At 34.8% G+C, this 26,689-nt stretch overlaps 1 protein-coding gene across 1 annotated transcript in view; it reads right to left on the reverse strand.

Moving 5' to 3' along the window:
• Positions 1 to 2,775: 2,775 nt before the first annotated feature.
• LOC128203450 (polycystic kidney disease protein 1-like 2) overlaps positions 2,776 to 26,689 on the reverse strand; it is a 30,637-nt gene continuing 6,723 nt past the window's right edge. The window contains exons 7-23 of the mRNA XM_052904866.1: positions 25,614 to 26,064; positions 25,300 to 25,391; positions 24,839 to 25,072; positions 24,073 to 24,243; positions 23,624 to 23,784; positions 22,592 to 22,703; positions 22,109 to 22,318; positions 20,499 to 20,770; positions 18,747 to 18,909; positions 17,948 to 18,062; positions 17,702 to 17,764; positions 11,683 to 11,848; positions 11,266 to 11,335; positions 9,383 to 9,557; positions 5,935 to 6,099; positions 4,539 to 5,621; positions 2,776 to 3,788 (exon numbers count right to left, since the gene is read on the reverse strand). Coding sequence (XP_052760826.1) covers positions 3,616 to 3,788; positions 4,539 to 5,621; positions 5,935 to 6,099; positions 9,383 to 9,557; positions 11,266 to 11,335; positions 11,683 to 11,848; positions 17,702 to 17,764; positions 17,948 to 18,062; positions 18,747 to 18,909; positions 20,499 to 20,770; positions 22,109 to 22,318; positions 22,592 to 22,703; positions 23,624 to 23,784; positions 24,073 to 24,243; positions 24,839 to 25,072; positions 25,300 to 25,391; positions 25,614 to 26,064 — 3,876 coding nt within the window. The 3' untranslated portion in view covers positions 2,776 to 3,615. The remainder of the gene's footprint in view (positions 3,789 to 4,538; positions 5,622 to 5,934; positions 6,100 to 9,382; positions 9,558 to 11,265; positions 11,336 to 11,682; positions 11,849 to 17,701; positions 17,765 to 17,947; positions 18,063 to 18,746; positions 18,910 to 20,498; positions 20,771 to 22,108; positions 22,319 to 22,591; positions 22,704 to 23,623; positions 23,785 to 24,072; positions 24,244 to 24,838; positions 25,073 to 25,299; positions 25,392 to 25,613; positions 26,065 to 26,689) is intronic.

The raw sequence follows: 26,689 nt of genomic DNA on the forward strand, positions 1-26,689 counted from the left end.
TGTAGGGTGGAGCAAGCACTCTTCTTAACAAATAAGAGTTTACTTAATATATGCCGACTCACTTAGATTGTATGCTTCCATTTTGATTGTCCTCTGTTTCTTGTGCACATTTTAGATTTACACATGATCTTCTTTCAGATCGTTTGGTAATTTAACCGCACTCTCTATGTTTATTTTAACTTAGTCTAGTCTATTTGTGAAAAATGTTCATACTTGTCAAAGCCTTCAACCGTTCAAGGTATTCGCATAAAGTTTTGATTGTCCCTGTAGGTTTTGTTTTAGTACACGTTTTTCTAGAGACACTACGCATTTCATCACAAAATGAACAACACTGGCTTTAGTAATTGTTGAGTTATGCCCCTTTTTCAACAAAATACAATACAGGCAAATGTTGGTGTTCCCTTGTTACCCTTATCAAAGGGACGCCTCAGCGCGAGACTTATCTAGCACGTGCCGGTATAATTTCCAGCACGGCCTAATTTAACGAATATACCCATGCGGTGTGCAGGGAAAGGGTCTGTTTCAGTAAGCACAAAATATATTAAAATGAAAGGTAATGTTTATTGCTTTAAAACGCATTTAATGCTATCCAAACGAAACACAACAATGGTAAATAGCTTATCTGATATTAAACTGATTATTTGTGCAAATTACAATGAAGAGTAATGGATAAATAAACCATAACAGTAATAAAAAACAAACTATATATACACAACTATATTTTCGTTTATATTGACAATGACGATAACAATGTCAATGTTGTATCATGATATGCTGTTTAAAGTGAAACTGAATGGCACGTGCGTAAACAATGATGGAGTCTCGATACCTTATAAGTTATATGTGGAATACATTTAATGGTCGATAAAAACAAGAAATCTAAGAATGACATTACAAACTACAAATGTGGCTGCTCAGGTGAAGCAAGCCATGCTCGAACACACTACAAATGTGCCTGCTCAGGTGAAGCAAGCCATGCTCGAACACACTACAAATGTGCCTGTTCAGGTGAAACAAGCCATGCTCGAACACACTACAAATGTGGCTGCTCAGGTGAAGCAAGCCATGCTCGAACACACTACAAATGTGCCTGCTCAGGTGAAGCAAGCCATGCTCGAACACACTACAAATGTGCCTGCTCAGGTGAAGCAAGTCATGCTCGAAAACACTACAAATGTGCCTGCTCAGGTGAAGCAAGCCATGCTCGAACACACTACAAATGTGCCTGCTCAGGTGAAGCAAGCCATGCTCGAACACACTACAAATGTGCCTGCTCAGGTGAAGCAAGCCATGCTCGAACACACTACAAATGTGGCTGCCCAGGTGAAGCAAGCTATGCTCGAACACACTACAAATGTGGCTGCTCAGGTGAAGCAAGCCATGCTCGAAAACACTGACGATATAAAACATGATATTGACAATATGTAACATATATGGATAACTGTAGCACAACTTGATGTATTAAGCTATACAAGGACAAAGAATCGACCAGACAATACGTGTTAACGAAAGGACATTCAAACTGAACATTTAATGCAATGCTTCTTAAAATGCTTACATATACTTTAAATTCATTTATTGCATTATTTATTTTTCGGATATTTTCGTCCCACAAAAGTACACGTGTACTCAAACCCGTAAGAAATATGACTGTTTACATTTTCATTAACCACTTATCAATGAAAAACATAGCGTCGGCATACATTCTCATGTACATAAGGTTTCATTTCTAGTGGTCATTTTGAGTGTGTCTGCGTTATATCATAAGTTAACGACATCCAGATAACATTCTTCTGGATGTGCTTTATAAATGTATGTTATTAAAAGAGCAATACCATAAATAACGAGCTTGAATGTAATTTCGTAAAGACTCATTTTCTTTTCATAATATGACAACGTACTGTCAGGCCCTCCAATGTTCATATTATGTGATAAAAGTCGTCCTCTATATAATGCAATACAATGCCTATAGGGGTAAGACGGGATATAGAGGTAAGACGGGATATAGAGGTAAGACGGGATATAGGGGTAAGACGGGATATAGAGGTAAGACGGGATATAGGGGTAAGACGGGATATAGAGGTAAGACGGGATATAGAGGTAAGACGGGATATAGAGGTAAGACGGGATATAGAGGTAAGACGGGATATAGGGGTAAGACGGGATATAGAGGTAAGACGGGATATAGGGGTAAGACGGGATATAGAGGTAAGACGGGATATAGAGGTAAGGCGGGATATAGAGGTAAGACGGGATATAGAGGTAAAACGGGATGTAGAGGTAAGACGGGATATAGGGGTAAGACGGGATATAGAGGTAACACGGGATATAGGTGTAAGACGGGATATAGAGGTAAGACGGGATATAGAGGTAAGACGGGATATAGAGGTAAGTGGTATTAAGGTGTATTATTTTATCTCCCTGTCTCAGTTGCTAAGGCTTAGTTGAATATACTCCGTCAGAATCTGTTAAACGGACACTGAAATGTTAGCGATACAATTTGTCTAAATGCCGATAATAAAGCTATGATAGAGTTAGAAATGATCAACACTAAAACGTTAATACGACAAACGGAATGGAATAATTCCATTGGTTTTGGTAAACATGGAATTTAATCAAGATAACTTACTGTCGTGGAATTAAGTAAGATAAGAACTGTTTTTATTAAAGGGACTGTACACCAGATTGGCACCAAAAAAAGTATTTTTCTGTAACGAATCTCAGGACAATTATCTAATAGAATGTGTTACGCTTTGATATCATAACTGTAAAAAAAGTACCAAAATGAAAAAAAAAATTGTGTCGGAGACCGGGTTCGAACCCGTGTCGCCAAAATTACAGTCCAGCGTCGTATCCACTGAGCTACGACGGCTTACTCTAATTGGGTGACATAATTAAGCTATACACCTATCTCGGTAATATCACGTGATAACACCGTTAGTAAGTTTCAATGCATTGTACACATCGATGCCAAGTTTATGTCAGTTTTCGACAATTTTCTTTTTTCCCCGCTATTTTATCATATGAAGTACAGCCCCTTTAAAGCTGCACTCTCACAGATTATCAGTTTTGATTTTATTTTTTTCAGAATTAGCTGATTTTGTCATCAGTGCCTTCAATTCTGTCATATAAGATAATTTCTTGTGAGATAATAGATCTCAATTGTTTGGAAAACTGCCGAAAATTCGTTTTTCTTAAAGCTTTAGTAACACTTTTAGCCATAAAACATCAATTTTAAAAACGTAAATATGAAAATCTGCGATCTGATCTGTTTTCAACAGTCTTGTATCACTTGTCTCAAGACATTTCTAAGAAAATCCAAAAATGGCTCATTCCAAGATAAAACATAAAATAGTTGTCAAAACGGTCAATCTGTGAGAGTGCAGCTTTAAGATTGAGTTAATAGTTCAGTTTCTGTTTACGAATAAAACAATTTTAAAGGTAAGAAAACAATAATATAAAACAAAACACTGACATTTTCGTGAATGAATTCAACTGATTCATGATTCGCCAAGATATAAACAGATTTTTACCGTCGGGATTTAAATGACGACAGCCAATCAGATCAATATCAAAATTCATGAAGTGTGTTAAAATACATCATATAAACTGAAGTCATTCGGACGAAACGGGTCGTGTTTTTCGCCTGTTTTTTGTATTTTTATGGATTATTTTCCGGCTATTGATTCTATCGTCCAAGTTCTGCTGTTGCCAGGAATGGTTCACCGGAGCCTGGCTCGGCATGCACTTCGTGTTGAATATTTGAAACGGATACGGAATCCTTGACCCTGAAAACAACATAACACTATTCAAATAAATTCAGTCGAAACTCGCTATGTCGAACTCTTTTATTGCGATGTTCTAGGTATGTTGAACTTTTTTCGATTGTTTCAGTTTAATTATACCCTTTATGAATTTCGGTTATATCGAATGTTCGTTATCTCAAAGAATTTTCTCAGGTCCAAAAGACTTCGACATAGCGAGTTTGACAGTACGTTAATGTTATTGTTCACGAGCAGTTGATGTTTACCGACTTCAGTGAATGTGCTAAAAAGTCTAAAAATAAATATACATTTTTTATCCAACAAATAACAAAAGCTTATTTTATTTTAAATTTTTTGTTCATTAACACACTAAAGAACTTTTTAAAGAGAAGATACTATATTACTGGCATTTACTGTGTCCATAGTATTTGTAATTATATTATGCAAATCTAAGATATATCCTAGTGGGTAATATGTGCATGTATAATTATGTTTCCTGTCTTGTAGCAATAACAGTAACATACATGACGCAAATCTTGAATTAATTCTTAGCATTGAAGCTTTCTATTCATATCTGTTTTCAAATTCACAATCGGTTTATTTTATTGCTGGAAGATTCTTATGCGAATCAGAAGTTACATCCTGTTTTGTTAACTTTGTCTCCCGTATAGCGTTAACACTTATTTATACAAGGGCCATATAATATAATATAAATAACATTACAATTTTACAATATATAAAATAAATTCCCAATATATAAAAAGCAATGCTTACACATTCGATTTTTTATATCGTTTGAACCCTTCGATTTCCTTCTGGCACATGGCATTGTAAACATCGTTGACACTTTGCGTATCAGAAGCTCAAATAAATCTTCGTTACTATCTGCCTTTGCATCTTGAACAGAGTTATCAATGCTTGCACCAAGAATAGACAGAAAGATAGATAACACAAAGAATATTATTATTAGAATGTAAAAGGTGAAAAATATCTTAGCCAACAATGGCTGCGTTTCATTGATTTCAGTAAATTTGCTTTTCCCGATCATTGCAATAAACAGCGTGCCTAAGGACTTAAAGATGTTCATGTACGAGATGAGATGGTGTCCAAACAAAAGATAACCCAGGAAACAAAATCCTAGAAACATATGGAAAAATGCCATTCCATACCAGAACAAGTCTTTACCACACTCCTTGAAAACTTGAACCAAACCGCTGACTTTCTTTGAAGTAGCAAACACCTCCAATAATCTTAGAGTGGCCATGAATACCAGAATAGTCAAACAGGCCATAAAAATCTGATCCCAAAACACAATATGGCTGAAGTTCACGAAATGTTTTATGTTTTCTTTGTATTTGTTAATTGTCATGTAGGTAAAACCAAGCCGAATAGCAAATATTGCAATTGATGTCACACCTAGGGAAAACATGACTAGGTCATAAACTTGCCAGAACTCGAAAAAGAAACCTTTTCGTTTTTGATAAATACGTATGCACAATTTAACGAGCATGATGAATAAATAGATGACGAAAATAACTTCACAAAATAGGGTAAACGTTCCAATCGCACCAACATGCGAATAAACCCTTATTGGATACACCCAGTACGTTGTGAATGCTCCCCCAGTTTGTGGAAACTCTATCAGAAATACGTTGTAAATAAACATATTTGTGGAAGGGCTGTATAACGTGTATTCGAAGAAAACTGCCCGCGTCTGTCGATCGACCCAGAATTCTCGAAAGAGTTCGTTTACAATTCGAATGGAAACGTTTCTATTGACGTCAAACTGAGCGATATATCCCCCTCCACCGTACGTAGTGTAAAACCCGGACAGAGGCAGTCCCCAGATGTCGACAGCTTATGCAATATAGATGTAACAACACTAGATACATATAACTGGTAATACAATATACGTTTAAAAAAACAGTATTGTTTTAATTTTAATCAAACCGAATAAGCCGTCATCGTATATTATCTTGCATAATGAACATTCCTTGAATCACTCTGACCTAAGGCTGAAAAAGTTTTGTTTTTAAATTGCTAGTAACGAAATATTTTAAACGGATGTAACAACACATACGATTTTTTGTAAAAAGCATTCTTTATTAAAAAAAAAAGAAAAACCGTTATTCGAACCGCCTTAATTGAAATTAAAAAAAAGAAGTCAAACCTGAATTGAAGCTCCAAGCACCACTAGATAAGTTGAACACGTTCTCGATAGGGTCACACGGCCTACTCTCCCAACCAATACAAAAATCTTCCTCTTCTTCCTTAAAAATGCTGTATTCCTCAAAGCATTTGACATCTCCAATGTATGGTATATTGCACGATGCTCCTGTTTAATAATTCGTAAATACATTATAATGTACAATGTTGTACTCAACTTTGACGCTCGCATTGTAACGCCGCAAACGTGTTTTTTTTTCGTTTATGCGGTGATTTTAACGCATAAACAGAGCGACCACGTATATGCGGCGACGCTCAACGCATAAAGCAGAAATTGCTTATATCGGGCGCAACTGTGCCTTTTTGCCACATAAAGAGGATTAACTAAGTTCAAATATATCAACAAAACGATAGTGATAACGTTGATGATGATGATGATGATGATGACGATGATGACGACGATGACGATTATGATGATGATGATGATGATGATGATGATGATGATGATGATGATGATGATGATGATGATGATGATGGGGATGATGAGGGTGGTGGTGGTTGTGATTGTGGTGATGATGATGGTGGTATTGATGATGTTGTTGATTATGAAGATGATTAAGATTAGGGCGTAGCATATTACTGTCATTTTGAAGAAAATACGGGAAAAGTAGGCAGGCAAATTGGTCAAATTTAAGGTAATATTTTAAAGTTGAGCCAAAATTGAAAGTTGAAAATAAATTATTACTCCCCTTGGAGTGTTCCCATCTACATTTTCTTGGTTACAAATGACTAGTGCATAAAAAATAAAATAAATGAATTAAAGACGTCCATGATGACCATATATGATTATCATTCATCTGAGGCCTCTTGTTCAAGTGCCCAACACTAATGTTGTGTTGAATTTTTTGGAAACAATATCATTTTCCTTGCGTTGCCCTGGTAACCAGAGATATACGCTAATGACCTAGACGTGAATAAATTTCACAATCACACAATTACCAGTGGTTATTGTTATTGAAATCATTCTTAGCTCATCTGAGCACAAAGAGCACATGTGGAGCTGTTAGGATTGTTGGATTTCTGTTGTTTGTCCGTCGTTAACATCTGACTTTTCTATTATATGTCACCCACCTTCTGTTATTTGACATAATTGTCCACTTAATTTATAATTCGTCATATGGCAATTTCACTTTTTCATTCATTCTTTCTCAGTCTTAATAATTTATAATGTTATAATCAAAGCTAAACAACTCATTTTACGTCATAAAACTCATGATGAATACCACAAAACACCTCGCGAATTTGATAGTCACTTCGGCCGAGGTGGTTGCTTGGTTACTGCCACGTGCTTTCGAGTTTGTTATTTATCAGCAGGTTTCATGTTAAATGACGCTTTGATTATTTGATAGTCGATTGTAATTTTATTTCATTACATTGTTTAATTTTATGCAATACCTACAATTTCTGCGGTGTTTTGTAATGAAGGTATAATTGCGGAAAAGATAAGAAGACAAAACGACGATCTGTTTTGTCTTTATTTACATGCGTGTACCTTTTTAATTATCAATAAACTAAACATGTTTTTGTATTTATTGTTCATATAGCAATAATTTCTTCATGCATATTCATCAAAAATACGATTGGTCATTAATAGCTTTGATTGCACGACCCTTATCTTGTGATTGGACGATCAATTCCTACGGATTAATGATCAATCCATTTAAATATCAACTAGTGCCAATTAGTGTCAATTAAGCACATCTGAGATAATAAAACAACACTTGTCATTGTAAACAAGGTCATAGAACTTCACAGGGTGCTGCACAAGGACACAATATCACGTCTTGTGCAAACACCAAATTAGCAGACGATTTGTGACACATACTCGCTTCGCGACAGACACTGTTGATCACCTGAAATATTCATCTGAAAAGTTTTATAACAATTGCTATGTCTCTGCTAAGCTATTTCATTGAAATTTTAATTCTTAACGAATATTCGAATACCCATTTTGGTATCCGAATACTTGCGTGATATCCGGATACTCGGATTTTCGCTTCCATCCCCAGTTTTAATCGTTTTTATGCGGCGAAGGTGTGCCTTTTTGCCACATAAGAAAGTCCTGTTTATGCGTTGAAATTCGCCGCATAAACGAGGTCGATTTCATTTATGCGGCGACGCTGTTATGCGGCGTAACATCGCAAAGCTAAAACACAAATTGATAAAAAATATTTCATTTAAGAAATGAATCTCACTTTAAAGCGCTATTGGGATGTATGTGTTTTCTGTAAGTGTGTATTTAGTTAAATGATGCCGAAGGCGTGTGGTGATACATAATGGAATTATCTCGCTTCAATTGCCGCATTTGTAACTTCAGCGTCGAAGAACTCAGAAATACAATGAAAAATAGAGCTTTGACATATGGGTTGAAACTACCATCTTGCAGTGACACATTATGAAACTAGAGCTATCACAAGGGGGTTGAAACTACCATCATGTTGTTGATACAGAATGAAACTAGATCTTTAACAATGGGGTTGAAACTACCATCATGTTGTTGTCACAGGATGAAACTAGAGCTATCACAAGGGGACTGTTACTACCGTCATGTTGTTGATACAGAATGGAACTAGAGCTATGACAATGGGATTGAAACTACCATCATGCAGTTAACACAGAGTGACCTAGAGCTGTGACAAGGAGGTCGAAACTACTATCCTGCAGTTGACACATAATAAAACTAGGGCTATGACAGGGGGGTTCAAACTACCATCATGCAGTTTACACAGAATGAAACTGGAGCTATGACAAGGAGGTTAAAGCTACCATCATGCTGTTGACACAGAATGACACTGGAGCTATGACAAGGAGGTTAAAGCTACCATCATGCTGTTGACACAGAATGATATTAGAGCTATTAAAATTGGGTTAAAACTACCATCATGCAGTTGACACAGAATGAAACTAGAGCTATGACAAGGGGGCTGAAGCTACCATCATGCAGTTTACACAGAATGATACTAGAGCTATTGCAGGGGGGTTGAAACTACCATCATGCAGTTGACACAGAATAAAACTAGATCTTTAACAATGGGGTTGAAACTACCATCCTGCAGTTGACACAGAATAAAACTTGATCTATCTTTAATAATGGGCTTGAAACGACCATCCTGCAGTTGACACAGAATAAAACTAGATCTTTAACAATGGGATTGAAGCTACCATCATGCAGTGACACAGAACGAAAACCATTTCCAATCAAATCCTGTCGTCGGTATGTACCACTTTGCATGGCCCAAACAGTGCTGTTCAGTTTGAACCAAATATTACCAGTGTTTTTTTACAGACAGAAGGAGAGAAGAACGAACGAACGCACGCAACTGAATTCCCATTAACAATTATTATAATATTCATTCAACATAATACACACTTACAGGTTGGGAATGTATTACCGTTAGTTGTTCGTAGCTGCCGCAGCCTGGGAGGTCCAAGCCTCATGGTATTGTAACCAGCCATGAATTTCTTGTCGTACCAATGCAGTGGACTTCCGTTTATATCGAACTCCGGAAATAAGCTTGGTATAACAGACACATTGAGCCAATTGTACATGTCTCCTTGGGTCTTTATCTTGAATAAAGAACAAATCAAGTGTTATGTTTGGAGATTAACAACTTTCTATTTTGTTTTTCAACGAGCATGCTCGTATTTCAGCATTAGTTTTAGATATAAATGTTTTCTACATATAAAAATTATTACCCGAAATAAGCAAAACGACCTATTTATTACGACGATTTTTCACGGGAAGATATACTCTATTTTTATTTTTTTCAAAATTGATTTAGACACTTAAAGAAAATAAATAATTAGAATCTATTTGGAGCATTAAACGGATGCTTAAAGATAATCGGAAAGGTAAAATTTCACCATTATATAAACATTATACCAACCATTATGACTATTGGGGAATATAAATTATGGTTACAATTCAAATGCAAGTGTAAGACATTATATTGACACCTCAACTTCCATTCCTTAAATGAACTGCCTTTCGGCAATTGCGTTCATCAATCGATGAACGCAACATCTTCGGATATGTTCGGATCGTAATTCATTGCATATCAATATACATGAAAGCTATTGATCTTGTTATTGGTTGTATTGTGTCTGCAGGTCCCGTAAAATATAGATCAACATTTTTTAAAGTGTTAGTTTATTATATTTTAAATATATTGGTACCAGAAGTGTTTTAATTTTACGTTTTAAAGTGATTTCAAGTGGTTGATCTTTTCCCGAGTTATTGTGACGTCATTTGAAAAAATGTTTCCGGTTATAGTCGGGTCGTTCTATTTACAGATTGGGTAAGAACGGAATACTGAAAGGTGTCCTTAAATGAAATGAAGTATTTTTTTAACAATTCTTGAATGAAATAATGAACTATTGGTGGAAATATAAGGAATGAATTGCGGGGTTGATGTCATTATCGGGGATATGAACGCAATTGGGTTGGTCAAAGTACGCGTGGAGTCCTTCGGACTCCACACACATTGACCAACCCAATTGCGTTCATACCCCGATAATGACATCAACCCCGCAATTCATTCCTTAATTGTAAAATACTTTACCACATGCTATATTTTATTTTGGTTAATATTAATATATTAATCACGATTTATTTGGATAACGCGTGTGAAAAATAACATTTCTCTATTTCTGTTGGTCTGAAAACAGATCACTCCGCATGTTTGTAGACAACTCATTTGGAAAAAAATAAATATTTATAAGCAATATTGTGTTAAGTCATACATTAAAATCTCATCTTGTTATTATGATAAAAATAATAAGTTTCTGTTTCAGTGTAAGATGGTTATATATTTCACGAGTTGCGTGTACTAACATGTTGCATTTTGCATGATATTTATTGAATATTTGATGTACCATATAGTTGAATCCAAATAATGCATTTTCATTGTCCTTTACAAGATATAACATAACTAAATGAACACAATTGATATACGAATATTATGATAATACAGCGCAGTTCGTCAGGCTGTTGCGATATATCAGCGCCAATGCATTAATCGTTTTTTTTATCCTGTTTTGTTTTGTTGTTGCTTTTGTTGGATGCATAGAAGTCACTCTGCCGTATGCGTTTAGACCCCGGGAAATACTTCGAGATAACGATCATTCGATATAACCGAAATACAAAATGTGTGTATCTAATCCGAAATTAATCGAAACAACTCTACATAATGAGAACAACAAGATATCTGAGTTCGATATAGCGAGTATCAACTGTATATTTTCGATTTAATAAAAAAAATCCTTAACGACTTACCGTTTTGAAGTGTGGCTTTTTCCAAGGCGTAATGAATTGATTGATTATGTCTTCGTGAAGGCTGTAAGACCTTAAAATGAAACCACAAAGGTGGTGTTAAGTCGGCATCGGTTCAAAAATTTCAAATATTTGAAAATTTGAATTTGAATATTTTATTTTAAGACACATAAGAAACTGACCACATTATAACACAGGCTAATTTGTACATCATACAAACATCACGTGTAGATTTTGACTTTCAATAACAATTCCAAATTATGAACAAAGCCAAACAACTGATATAACATTTTGCTAATAACAATAGAGCTACAATATGACAATTTTAACTCTCCAATTACTTGAAAGCTCGAACGTGTTAGAAGCTGAAGTAGCTTATATATTGAATCCAAATGTCTTACTGAGTAGACAAACACTTACCTATTGTCCCGATTGCTGAACGCAATAGAGCAAATGATGAATATCAACAACATATTGAGCAAAATATCCCTCAAAACGGTCATTAAATTCTGCTCGTTTTTCCAGACATTTGCAGCTCGTACCAGGTTGTCCCCCTTTAACGGCGGTGATATATTCATGGGCGTTGCTGGGAAAGGAAAAAACAAGTCAAATTAATCGATGGGCATAACTCGCTCACGGTTTGAATTTTGATTGATAACATTCGTATATGCTTATAAGTTTCGTTAATAAGGAACACGAATGTCGATTCAAAATCATTAACATTAAAATAGAAAATTAAATTTATTAATACATGTGTATATGATAAACATGCTGACATACAGAAAATGAACAGAATTGAACTTGAATTATATTGAGCCAATTAGAGCAGCGACAACCCATTCATGAATATATTGAAGCAAGTATATTGTATAGTAAACGTGCTTACAAGTATTATAACAAGTCAATCCAAAAAATTCAGTGAAATATTGAAAAACTACACGTATTACTTACTCATAGTTAATTCGAAAAACTCCACAAACAACACATTACATATAAAAAAAACTAGGTGTGTTGATCAATGAGTGTTAGGTACCGCCTTAGAACGGTCAGTAAAATGTAATTTATTGGGGGTTTAAACCAGTTTGTGTACACAACCTCTCTCTTATTCCAACAATCCCGAATAAAGTGAAAGCGTAAATGGTAAATCTTATCAAAGAATGCATTTACTTGAGGAAACCTAATCTAAACTTGTTAAATGTTTGTGATATGTCTGCTGTATTAATGTTTAATGTTGTGGTCAGTATTTACAGAATTTATATGGGCTGCGTATTGTATCGATGTTTAATTTTGTGGTCAGATTATTCTATTGATGTTAAATGTTTAGTTTATTCATCAGTGTATACATACATAATATAAAGACAAACAGAAATACTTGTACAATTTAGAGAAAAGGATTAAAAAGATAAATATATCTTAAAAAGTTCTTCTCCAAACCTTAGCAAAAGTACATAGTTAGTGACGGACATATGTATAGATAGTAGTTAAAAATTGAACAATTTTGTGTTATTAACAATGTTAAAGTAATCTTAGTTAATTTTCATTAATCAAATATAAAAGTCGTTGATTCTGCTCGAGAATAGAATGAGAAAGTAAAAGAGGAAGAAAGAGGAAGAACGAGGGTAGGGTGGTTGGTGTACATGAAATACTTTCAGAGTCAAATTCTCCCCTGAGTCCTGATTGATAGTGCTGAATATGATGTTTAATGTGTGTGGTCTGTTTACCGTATTAATATTGAATGTTCGCGCTGTGTTTTTAGTATTTATATTGAATGTTTGTGGTGTGTTTTTAGTATTTATATTGAATGTTCGCGCTGTGTTTTTAGTATTTATATTGAATGTTTGTGGTGTGTTTTTAGTATTTATATTGAATGTTTGTGGTGTGTTTTTAGTATTTGTGGTGTGTTTTTAGTATTAATATTGAATGTTCGCGGTGTGTTTTTAGTATTTATATTGAATGTTCGCGCTGTGTTTTTAGTATTTATATTGAATGTTTGTGGTGTGTTTTTAGTATTTATATTGAATGTTTGTGGTGTGTTTTTAGTATTTATATTGAATGTTTGTGGTGTGTTTTTAGTATTTATATTGAATGTTCGCGGTGTGTTTTTAGTATTAATATTGAATGTTCGCGGTGTGTTTTTAGTATTAATATTGAATGTTCGAGGTGTGTTTTTAGTATTAATATTGAATGTTCGCGGTGTGTTTTTAGTATTCATATTGAATGTTCGCGGTGTGTTTTTAGTATTTATATTGAATGTTCGCGGTGTGTTTTTAGTATTAATATTGAATGTTCGCGGTGTGTTTTTAGTATTTATATTGAATGTTCGCGGTATGTTTTTAGTAAATATATTGAATGTTCGCGGTGTGTTTTTAGTATTTTTATTGAATGTTCGCGGTGTGTTTTTAGTATTTATATTGAATGTTCGCGGTGTGTTTTTAGTATTTATATTGAATGTTCGCGGTGTGTTTTTAATATTTATATTGAATGTTCGCGGTGTGTTTTTAGTATTTATATTGAATGTTCGCGGTGTGTTTTTAGTATTTATATTGAATGTTTGTGGTGTGTTTTTAGTATTTATATTGAATGTTTGTGAATTGTTTTTATTATTTATATCGAATGTTTGTGGTGTGTTTTAGTAATGATGTTTAATGTTTGTGGTGTGTTTAAGTATTGATGTTTAATGTTTGTAGTGTGTTTAATTGATGTTTAATGTTTGTAGTGTGTTTAATTGATGTTTAATGTTTGTGGCCGGCTTACTATCTTGATATATAATTCATGTGACATTTTGTAGAAATATGATAAATGTTTGTGGTCTGCTTACTTATTGATATTTGATGTGTGTGTTCTGTTTATAGTATATTATTATTACTTAATGTTTGTTGTTCGTCTAATGCATTGATATTTATTGCTGTGGTATGTTTACTGTAGTGATATTTAATGCTTGTGGTAAGTTTTTAGTATTCATTTCAAACGAGTGTTGTCTGTTAATTGTATTGCTTTTTAATGTGTTGTGATGTGTTTATAGTATTGATATTTATTGATTGTGGTTGTCTTTTTGCTGTCTGACTATAAAATTGATATTAAATGTTTATAGCTTGTTTATAGTATTTAACTCTAAAGTTTGTATTCTGATTATTGTATTTATATTTAGTTTAAGCATTATATACTTTGCAACGATTGTTAAGAAAGTTATGATAACCTATAAGAAGTCACTCTCGTTGACACGATGTTGCGAGTGAGTGTGATCTTGTGTTGTGGGGGAAACAGGAGTACCCGGAGAAAACCCACTTGTCCTGCTTGGTAACCACTGACCAAACTAACATGCGCCCAGGCCGCTAATCGAACCCGGGTCGTCTTGGTGAGAAGCGAGCGCGTTAACCCTTGCGCTAACCGGACAACCATATTTATATTTAATGTTTGTGTTTTGTCTTTTGTATTCATGTTTAAAATTGTGTTCTGTCTAATACTAGTGTATTGATTTTAATATTGGTAGTCTGTTTATTTTACTGATGTTTAAAGTTTGTGGTAATTTTATTGTAGTTGATGTTTACTGTTAGTTGCTTGTTAAGTGCATTGATGTTTAATGTTTTTGTTATGTTTATCATATAAATGTTTATTGTTTGTGTCATGTCTACCGAAATGATATTTAAAGCTGGTGGTCTGTTTTGACATTGAAATTTAAGTTTGTTATGTGTCTTTTAAATGAATATTTAATATGTAGTGGCCTTTTTTATGACAATGATGATTAATGTTTGTAGTCTGTTTATTGTATTGATGTTTTTTCTGTTTATTATAATGATGTTTAAATTTCGTGGTATGTTTATTGTAATGATTTTTAATGTTTGTAAAAATAAATATTGATATTAATGTGTTTGGTCTCTACACTGTATTGATATGTAATTGTCGTTGTTTGTTTAATGCATTGGAATTGGTCGTCTGTTTATTGTATTGACATCTTATGTTTGTGGTATGTTTATAATATTGACATTTAAGGCGTATGAGCCATGTATTTTATTCATTTGTAATGTTTAGTTTAAACATATTTTATTCATCAGCGTATACACACATAACATAAAGACAAACAGAAAACACATGTACAATCTAGAAAAGGATTAAAACGATTTGTTATGTTTATGAACTGTGTTTGTAATAATGTTTGATATTGCAGCCTGATTATTCTATTGATATTACAATGTCATGTTTACGTTATGTTTATAGTATTTACCTTTAATGTTTGTAGTATGTCTATTGTATTAATAGTTTATGTTTGTGGTATTTGTTTAGGTTGATGTTAAATGTATTTAATCCGTTTTTGAACTGAGGTAAAGTGTTGTTGTTTGTTTATTGTATTGATATTTAATGTTTGTTGGTGTATTTATTACATTGACAGTTAATGTGAGTGTTGTCCGTCGGTTGTTTTAATGTTTATTTTTTTGAGATCGGACTATTGCATTGATATTTGATTTCATAGCTTGTTATTTAATTCATATTCAATATTTATGGTCTGTTTATGGTACTGGTATTTTATGTGTTTGGTATGTCTATTGCATTGATATTTATCTGTCTATTTTAATGATATGTAATGCTCATGGTCGGTTTATTGTGTTGATGTATAATTTTGCGATCTGTTAATGACATTGGTCAATAATGTTTGTTGTGTGTTTAAAGTACTTACATTTAATATTTGTGGTGGGTTTATAGTATTGAAATTGAATGTCCCTTTTCTGTTTATTATATTGCTATTTACAATTTGTGGTGGGTTTATAGTATTGATAATATTATGTTTGTGGTATGTTTATTATATTGATGTACTGATATTTACACTTTGAGGTGTGTTTATTGCACATATATTTACTCATCGTAGTTGTTGTATTGCATTGATACTTAATGCTTGTGGTCTGTTTATTGTACTGATATTACCTCTTCTTGGTGTGGTTATTGTGCTGATATTAACTTTTCGTGGTGTGTTTATTGCACTGATAATTTCTCGTCGTTGTATGTTCATAGTATTTATATGAACTCTTTGTTGTCTGTTTAATGTGCTTATATATACTCTTCGTTGTGTGTTTATTGTACAGATATATTCTGTTTGTGGTGTATTTATTGTGCTGATATTAACTCTTCGTGGTTTATTTATTGTGCTGATATTAACTCTTCGTGGTTTATTTATTGTGCTGATATTATTTCTTCGTGGTTTATTTATTGTGCTGACATTAACTCTTCGTGGTTTATTTATTGTGCTGATATTTACTCTTTAGGGTTTGTTTATTAGACGTTGTGTGGTGATTGTACTGATATTCACTCTTCGTGGTGTGTTTATAATTCTGATATTTACTGTTCGTGCTGACTTCATTGTACTGATAGTTACTCTTCCTTGTGTGTTTATTGTACTGATAATGACTCTTCATGGTGTGTTTATTGTACTGATTGTTAATCTTCCTTGTGTGTTCATTGTACTGATAATTACTCTTCATGGTGTGTTTATTGTACCGATAGTTACTCTTCCTTGTGTGTTTATTGTACTGATAATACTCTTCCTTGTGTGTTTATTGTACCGATAGTTACTCTTCCTTGTGTGTTTATTGTACCGATAGTTACTCTTCCTTGTGTGTTCATTGTACTGATAATTACTCTTCCTTGTGTGTTTATTGTACCGATAGTTACTCTTCCTTGTGTGTTCATTGTACTGATAATTACTCTTCCTTGGGTGTTTATTGTACCGATAGTTATTCTTCCTTGTGTGTTTATTGTACCGATAGTTACTCTTCCTTGTGTGTTTATTGTACCGATTGTTACTCTTCTTGGTGTGTTTATTGTACTGATAATTACTCTTCCTTGTGTGTTTTTGTACTGATATTCACTCTTTGTTGTGTGTTTATTGTACTGATAATTACTCTTCATGGTGTGTATATTGTACCGATAGTTACTCTTCTTGGTGTGTTTATTGTACTGATAATTACTCTTCATGGTGTGTTTATTGTACCGATAGTTACTCTTCCTTGTGTGTTTATTGTACCGATAGTTACTCTTCTTGGTGTGTTTATTGTACTGATAATTACTCTTCATGGTGTGTTTTTGTACTGATATTCACTCTTTGTTGTGTGTTTATTGTACTGATAATTACTCTTCCTTGTGTGTTTATTGTACCGATTGTTACTCTTCTTGGTGTGTTTATTGTACTGATAATTACTCTTCATGGTGTGTTTATTGTACCGATAGTTACGCTTCCTTGTGTGTTTATTTTACTGATATTCACTCTTTGTTGTGTGTTTATTGTACTGATAATTACTCTTCGTAGTGTGTTTAATGTTTTCCCGCTTAATGTCTGTGTTTGCTTTTGATGTTTAATTTTTAATGTTTTATGGCTTTTATTTTTATTTCGTGTTTGTTATTGTTGTAAAATAGAGTATTAGAAAAAAAACAGTGTGTAATGACAACATACACTCATACGACGTGTAGTCCTCCCTTACATGCCGAAGTATATTGATGCAAGACGAAACTTTATCTGCAGGGAATCAAAAACATCCTCAAAATCAGAATTAGGACTTTAATATTTTATGCCATGAATGATTAATGCCATTGGGATGAGGCTATTTCACAAATCGGAATACAACATGTACACTTTAAAAATGACCTGTTTTACAATTATTGTCAAATAAAACAACAACAATTAATCAAGAAAAACTACCTTCCATTTCTCCCGATGACTTCTGATAATTCTCAATTATTACACCAACGTCGACATTTGTATCATTCCTCGATGTTCTAAAGATACAGGCTAACACAAATGCTATCATCATAACCTAGAAAAAGAAAATATTTACACTGAAAAGTGAATAATATATGATTTCAATCAATAACATTAATAGGATGTACCTTGAGATTTTGTGAACATTGCACAGCAGTTACCTCACTTTTATTGATAAACAATATTGATTTTGATGCGAAAGCATACAATTGTTTTTGCACTGTTTGGGTGTCTCCATCTAGTTTTGATCTAGGAGACGATACACACTAATACAAAACTACTTGCACAGCGTCACTTTCACGTATTACGCGTCGAAAACGTTATATAACTTCAGTCTCAATCACGTTTTCGCAACCACATAGGTCAACATTCGTTGTTGGTTAGCGCAGTGGTTAGTGCACTCGCTTTTCACCTAGGCGACCCGGGTTCGATTCCCGGCCTGGGCGCCTGTGAGTTTTGTTTGTGGTCACCAAGTCGGACAAGTGGGATTCCTCCGGGTACTCGAGTTTCCCCCACAACACATGACCACACTCTCGCGCATACTTTGTGCCAAAGAGAGTGATTAATATAAGTTGCAATAGCTTGTTTCACAATCGTTGTAAACATAAATAAAGTTTAGGTTTAACATTCGTTGAAGGGTTTACATTGGATTTAAAGCCTGAATTATTTCACTCATAGCGGGTTCACAATGGAGCTAGCAATCAATTCATTTATTAGAAACTAACAAATTCTTAATTACCATGACTGGGTCCACAAGAATAATTGATTCGAACATTGACATAAGAAAGCATGTTAACCACTCCTCCGACTTCTGTTGACCCCATTGTATGCTATACAGCACCACAAAGAATGCTGGGACAATAGTACCGACTACAAACAAGGTCCAGGCGAAATAGATGCACCTGAAAAGCATCAATCAAGATGATACGTGTAATTAAAACATCTACTGAGTTGGTTATAACACACTAAAATTTTATTTAGTTTATATATATATTGAAAGCATTTCTGGTAACATCCACCAATTGCAGACAAGTACTAGAGCACAGGTAAAATGTGAATGCCAAAGAGATTTGATACCCACACAATTGTGAAACGCACGAGAGCACATGCAAATTGTCATGACATACGGAAGCATAGTGGGATATCCATACGATTTTTAACTAGTGTTTGAGTACAAGTGGCAAGTTAAATTTGGCATTTGGCTTCACTATTGTAGACAAGTACTTAAACACAGGAAAGTTGTCATAGACAGTCATACACGTACTGGGATATCCTCACCATTGTAAACAAGTACTTAAACACAGGAAATTTGTCATAGACATTCATACACGTACTGGGATATCCTCACCATTGTTGACATGTACTAGAGCACAGGAAAGTTGTCATAGATAGTCATACACGTACTGGGATATACTCACCATTGTAAACAAGTACTAGAGCACAGGACAGTTGTCATAGACATTCATACACGTACTTGGATATCCTCACTATTGTAATCAAGTACTAGAGCACTGGAAAGTTGTCATAGACAGTCATACACATACTGGGATATCCTCCCATTGTAAACAAGTACTTGAGCACAGGACAGTTGTCATAGACAGTCATAAACGTACTGGGATATCCTCACCATTGTAAACAAGTACTTAAGTATTATCAAGTAGTCATTGGAGTTCGAACGTGTACTGGAATGTCCCCACTATTTTAAAAAAAGTCATAGGACGCAGGCAAGTTGTCATTGGAGTTCGAACGCGTACTGGAATGTCCCTTCTATTTTAAAAAAGTCATAGGACGCAGGCAGGTTGTCATTGGAGTTCGAACGCGTACTGGAATGTCCCCACTATTTTTAAAAAGTCAAAGGACGCAGGCAAGTTGCCATTGGAGTTCGAAGGAGTACTGGAATGTACCCAATATTGAAAAAAAGTCATAGGGCGCAGGCAAGTTGTCACTGGAGTTCGAACGCGTACTGGAATGTCCCCAATATTTAAAAAAAAGTCATAGGACGCAGGCAAGTTGTCATTGGAGTACGAATGCGTACTGGAATGTCCCCAATATTTTTAAAAAAGTCATAGGACGCAGGCAAGTTGTCATTGGAGTTCGAACGCGTACTAGAATGTCCCCACTATTTTAAAAAAAGTCATAGGACGCAGGCAAGTTGTCATTGGAGTTCGAACGCGTACTGGAATGTCCCCAATATTTTAAAAAAGTCATAGGACGCAGGCAAGTTGTCATTGGAGTTTGAACGCGTACTGGAATGTCCCCACTATTTTTAAAAAAAGTCATAGGACGCAGGCATGTTGTTACTGTTACTGAAGTTCGAACGCGTACTGGGTTATCCTCACAATTGTAAATAAGTGTTTGAATACAGGAAAGTGATCATTGGAATTCAGACACGTGTTGGGATATCCGTACAGTTTAAAAGATGTGCTAGAGTACAAGGACAAACACAAAAGCAAACCGGCGTTATAACGCGAGCACAAATGTAAGTTCTCACCACCAGGGGAGATAAAATCCGGAGAATTCTGGCGTATCATCGGACAGCATTTTCGTTTTTAACATTTGCTCATACAGCCTTTGTTTCTCCTTCTCTGGTGTTCTAAACAATCGCCAGCAACAAACACTGCACGATCGGCAACACGATCCACTGCACCAACAACCGCAGTATATTCCAGCTCCTGAAGGTCTTCGCTTGCTTCGTTTGAACAGAAATATGAGGAGCATCACTGGAGGGGTTGTTATTAGGGCACACACTATTGAGATGAAAATCTGTAATGGAATAGTGTTAATATGTTACCCGTCATGAAACCAAATGTATGTACAAAACAAGAAGGGATTAGTAACTATCACGATGGCATCTGTAATGGCATATAATATGCCGCATAAATTTGGATTCAGTTATCTGAAAAACATGTTGATCAAGAACTCACAACACGGTAAACACTATTATTTGCAATATTGTAATAGTGTTTATGAAAGTGTTAACAGCTCTATCTTTTGAAATAAAAAAAATGTTTTTACCCGATATAAATCTTTACATAAAAAAGGCGGAACAATGTTTCATTCTTTTATGGAAAATACAATATGAACAAATCACAAGTCTAACATTATTCATACCATATAAAAAAGAGTACATTAGCTTTCTAATATAAACTCAAATGTCCTGCATTTTGTATTATAAAATTTGGCGCTTTAATAAATGCTAATGACGCTCTTCGGTCATGTTTTGCTAGTCATATACATGTCCTAGTATTGATTAATATTTGTCTTGGTCAAAACAAAAGAAATAGTAGATTATCTGAAGCATTTAATCCTATAAGGACAGTAGGGTGCACATGTTGGTCTCAACGATAGTAGAACAGTGCTATAAAAGGACAGGGGCATCCTTTCATTACTCTCTAGCTTAAACCATATACCTTTCCAAATTGTCAGAACATTTTCAACATATTGGATTTTTATAAAATAAATACTTATAATACCATAAGTTAATTCTTATACGCATTGTTGTCAACTATATACAGTTAAATAAATAGGTGTCCCGTTTTTGCTAGTGATTTTTTGTTTTCTGCTTTTATTTGGTGGATTGAACGTGGCTGCTTTCTGATGTCAGAGAGCTCTTGACCAAACAGTCTTTGCCATGCGGTCAAAAGCTATTTACCAATCGGTTGGAGAGCTCTTTAACAGTTGGTTAGAGAGCTCTGTACCAGACGGTCAGAGAGCGCTTTGCCAGGCAGTCATAAGCTCTTTACGAGGAGGTCAGAGAGCTCTTTACCAGGCGGTCGGAGATATTTTTTACCAAACGGTCAGGAATGTTTTTAAACTTGTTACTTCGTAGATATGTCAATTCGTCTATGAAAATAAATCCATTTGAGGTATATACGTTTACAAAACAAACAAATAACCAAGAGACGGGATATTACAAAACAAAGTACGGTACTAGTTGTGATTAGAAAGAAAGGAAAAAAAGAAACCTCACAAACATTAAAACGTTGCATTTTCTATATGACTAACTTTCGCTGACGAACTCATATCTAAAACAATGAAATTTCGATTAAATTTTGAAAAAAAAACCACATGTCCAAAAGAAGCTTTAAGTTAAACCATAACCTGCTGTGAAGTGAATCTAAATGGTCCGGCTTGAACGAGAGGCGGTCTTTCGTACTCATCGTCAGGGTTAAAATACATGGCGTTAGCAATCATGATAAGACAAAGATACGCAAGAGCGCAGGATGCTCTTTGAACTCTGGTGAACGTGCTAGTTTGAGGACGGTACAGGATCGAAACCCACATGTGACTCTCTGACAGCCGGTCTCGTACCTGAGTAAAAACAATACATGTGGTACGTGAAGGAACTTCACGGTTATTGATATTCAAGTATTACAAAACTAATTATACCTAACAAGGAGAGACACTTATAGGCAGTAGCATGCCCCTGTATGGAAAATTCTTATAACAGTCACATGGTAATCATGTCTAAGGAGCAAATGATCAGTTTAATATCCTTACTTGTATGTTACATTACACTAAATATCACGTATACAACTGCATAACAAGACAATCGTCGTTCCATTAAACAATACAATAACAAACCTGGTAGAAAAACCTGCTTTCAAACAGCACCGGTTTACCAGAAACTGTAACAGGAATATTCGCATCCACTTCTGTTTCCACCGACAGCCACTTTTCTGCCACAAATGTGTACCTGGCAGACAGAAGTATTATATGTGTATTTTTGTGTTTTTCTCAATCTAAAGGTACACAACGTCCAAAACCATTAAAGCAACATGGTATGTACATATGTGTATAGCCATATGTGAATAACCATGTGCGTATATCAATATGTGTATAGCCATAGGTGTAAAGCCATATATTGATAGCCATATGTGTATACCCATATGTATATAGCCATATGTGTATATACATATGAGTAAAGCGATATGTGTATATCAATATGTGTATAGCTATATGTGTATAGCCATATATGTTTAATGATATGTGCATAGTCATAAGTGTATAGCCATTTGTGAATATCAATATGTGTATATCAATATATGTATATCAATATGTGTATATCCATATGTGTATATCCATATGTGTTTGGCCGTATGTGTATAGCCATATGTGTATATCAATATGCGTATAGCCATATGTGAATATCAATATGTGCATATCCATATGTGTATATCCATTTGTTTTGCCGTATGTGTATAGCCGTATGTTTATAGCCATATGTGTATAACCATATGTGTAAAGCCACATATGTATATTCATATGTGTATAGTCATATGTGTATAGCCATTTGTATTCGTCCGTATGTGTATAGCCATATGTGTATAGCCATATGTGTATAGCCATATGTGTATAGCCCTATGTGTATAGCCATATCTGTATAGTCATAGGTGTATAGCCATATGTGTATATTCATATGAGGTAAGTAAAACGTGTATGGTCACATGCTTATGGTCACATTCTTATAATTATATACGTAGAGTCACATGTGTATATCCACATGCGTATATCGATATGGGTGAAGTTTGGATGAGACATTGTGTTTATGGTACATATATTTATATTTTTATAAGCTCGCTTTTACGAACTCTCTGTACAAAGACATTTACGTACGTGGACCTAGTTTCAATGTCATAGACCACAACTTGGTTGAGATACCACGAGGCTTCATCCCCACCACCGTGGTTATCGTGCCAAATGTAAAGGTGTTCTAGTGATCCCAAATGTCGCTTCGACGCCATGAAGAATGACATTACACTGCCAGTGCTAAATTTCTGTAAAGGGCAGCATAATATGCATTAGTTTGAAATCATTGTGTTGTAAAAAACACACTCAGCAACATCTTCCGCAAACACAGTCATTTCACTAAATGACACTAGTTTGTTTAGCTTACACCTTTGGACGCTGACCGTACATACATACGCATGAATTTACACCATTAGTGCTCAGTACCGTTTTAAGTTCAGTCGCAATCTACTATCAGTGATCACTCATTTTGAATTCAAAATGTATAATAGAAATGTGTTCAATTTGAAATCATGTTCATTTCAGTTGCTGTTTACCTTTCTTACTCCATCAAACATTTCTCGTGGGCCGGTATCGCCCTTGTCCCCAGTCAAAACAAACGTGATTCTGGAGGTGGTCCCTGCTCCCCGCCGCATTCCTGTCATGACCTTTATCAGGTAGTAGTTGCTATCTCCAAGAGTATTGTCTCGTAATGGTGTAATACCCCACTGTGTAATGAAACGCTATATAGATAATCAAGTTTTTACCACAATACAATTCATATGCCCTGTTAAGCCTAAAGTGAAACAAAGACACATGGCTAAACAATAGCCAACACACTTGTTCACATCGTTTAAACAACACAAGCATACCCTTACCTAAATATCGCTAAGCACAAAACTACAATACAAACACATACTACTTGGCTGCTTTGGCAAAACGCACGCGAATATACTCAACGCTTCTCCTTATACTGTATACTACAAGTAATTTAATTTAGATCAAATGAGGAGACAGCAATACTCTGTTATGAATCATTCTTGACATTGTTTATCGGACTAAAACCATTTAAGGCCATGATAGTATAGTGGCAGCTCTAACCCACGGCCTCGACGTCGTACGTAAGAGGCGACCTTCTTGTCCACTACATCACTCGCACACACACGTATTAGAAAAACGAAATACAGATCGTACAATATTGACTTAACGTAAATGAAGAAAAGCATCATAGATCGATAAAAAACATTCGAACTTTTTTGAAGAAAAAAACGACTCTACTTCCAAACGCAGCAATTGAGGTTTTTTGTGACACTTTTTACTTACCTTTAGCTGGTCCCGCCTATCCAATCCTTTCAAATAAAGAACTGCGACAATGTATATGAACAATAAACTCGTCAAGGCACCTAGAACTGCAGCCTGGCTCAATGGGGAAAACTTGAGAAACACTGTCGCAAAGTCAATAGTATTTGGTGCGACAAAAAAAGAATTTGCAAAGACGAGATCTGTAACCTCGTTGCAAAGACAAACAAGTCTATCTTCTAACGGTTTCCATTCCATCTGAATGCGTAATGCAAATAGGTATACAACTGATTTACTATTCAATTAATTTGTCGGTTTGTCGAATCATGTTCATTTGTATCCATGTTATGTTATATCAAGCTGACATTTGAAGAAATAAAAAACAACATGAAACGTCATTTTATTCCTTAATTACCTGATTCAAATGATCATGATAAGTGTAGATTTTTTGGTTCAACAACAAAATATATTCAGATCTGAGTTACCTCACATTTGTCTGTTTCCCATTTTGTCTGCATTTCGTTCCATGTCAGGCAGCCCACAGTTATCAATGTGAGGTTATAATCAACCTGTTTCACTGCAAGTCAGCAAATATAGGTATAAGTGAACTATGAATGATTTCAAAGAAAACACTTGAAAATTTGATCAGGTACATCCCAAGTTACTACTCGGTGCCAATAAAAAAAGAAATGATGATATATTTCCATATAAATAAACGGCGTTTGATGAATATTTCAATATATTGTCTAAAAAGCTAAACAAATAAATGGAGGTAGTGATTGAAGTTATTAAATCTTACCCGTTCCGGGTACATGCACAGCATAGTAGACCATTCCTGTATGTCCATGCATATCTCTTGATTCAATACAGTTCTGCCAGCTGTCATTTACTCTTACAGTGATTTTCAAATGATACTGTTCTATCGAAGGAGGTCCCTTAAGGCCAAGATATACGTCGTATAATTCAAAGGTGGCAACCCCTGTTGGTTGGATAATCATGCAGACCTTGTCGCTTGCCTTTCCGTATATAAATCGATGATACACAAACTCAGATACATCTTCGACGTTAACAAAGTCCTTTGGTGATATATTTACAGCATCCGGTGTTACAACGTTTTGCTCGAATGTCATATTACCTGGAGTTACACGCGCCGTTGATGTTTTGACGTCGATACGTAAAACATTCGATGTAACATAACTCGAAGTGCCGTCCGTATCATACATATAAACATTTTCTTCAAATTCAAACGCCTGAAACACATGATGTTTAACACGATATTTGAGGGTTGGATATAATAAAATAATAATACAGACGGATGATGGCTTATGCAAATAAAATAACGTTGCATGGAAATCTTATACCATTTGGCAAGGCGAATTTGTACAAGAAAAATAATAGTCTAATATAATTAAAGGTCACTACATGGAGACACTATTCATATCCCCTAAACCATCTATGATCTCGGTCGTGGTACAATTATCATTTTACTAATGTTAAATAGAAATAGAAACAAGAAACACCCAGTGTACTCTGGACGACCTGTAAGCATTACAGTGCTATTAGCTATGTCGGTATTCATGGCAATTTCTCGAGATCATTTTACGAAGGTTGTCCTGCTAATCCATTAGATTCTGCAGCCATATGCTATTATTTATGTATACAATATAGAACTGATATTTTTAACTAATTATTTATTTTTTTCAACACGCAATTTGTACATTGTATCAACGCACGATGTTGCTTAAATCGTTAATTTAGAGCACGAGTGTCATGCCGTTGATACTTATAATGGGTACGCCAATGGTTTCGAAAACTATAACAAACTAGTAGCGATTTAATTGTAATAGGAAATAGGTTATTGCGTTTGTTTTAATC

The sequence above is a fragment of the Mya arenaria genome, chromosome 9, assembly GCF_026914265.1.
Source record: "Mya arenaria isolate MELC-2E11 chromosome 9, ASM2691426v1".
NCBI classification, from domain to species: domain Eukaryota; kingdom Metazoa; phylum Mollusca; class Bivalvia; order Myida; family Myidae; genus Mya; species Mya arenaria.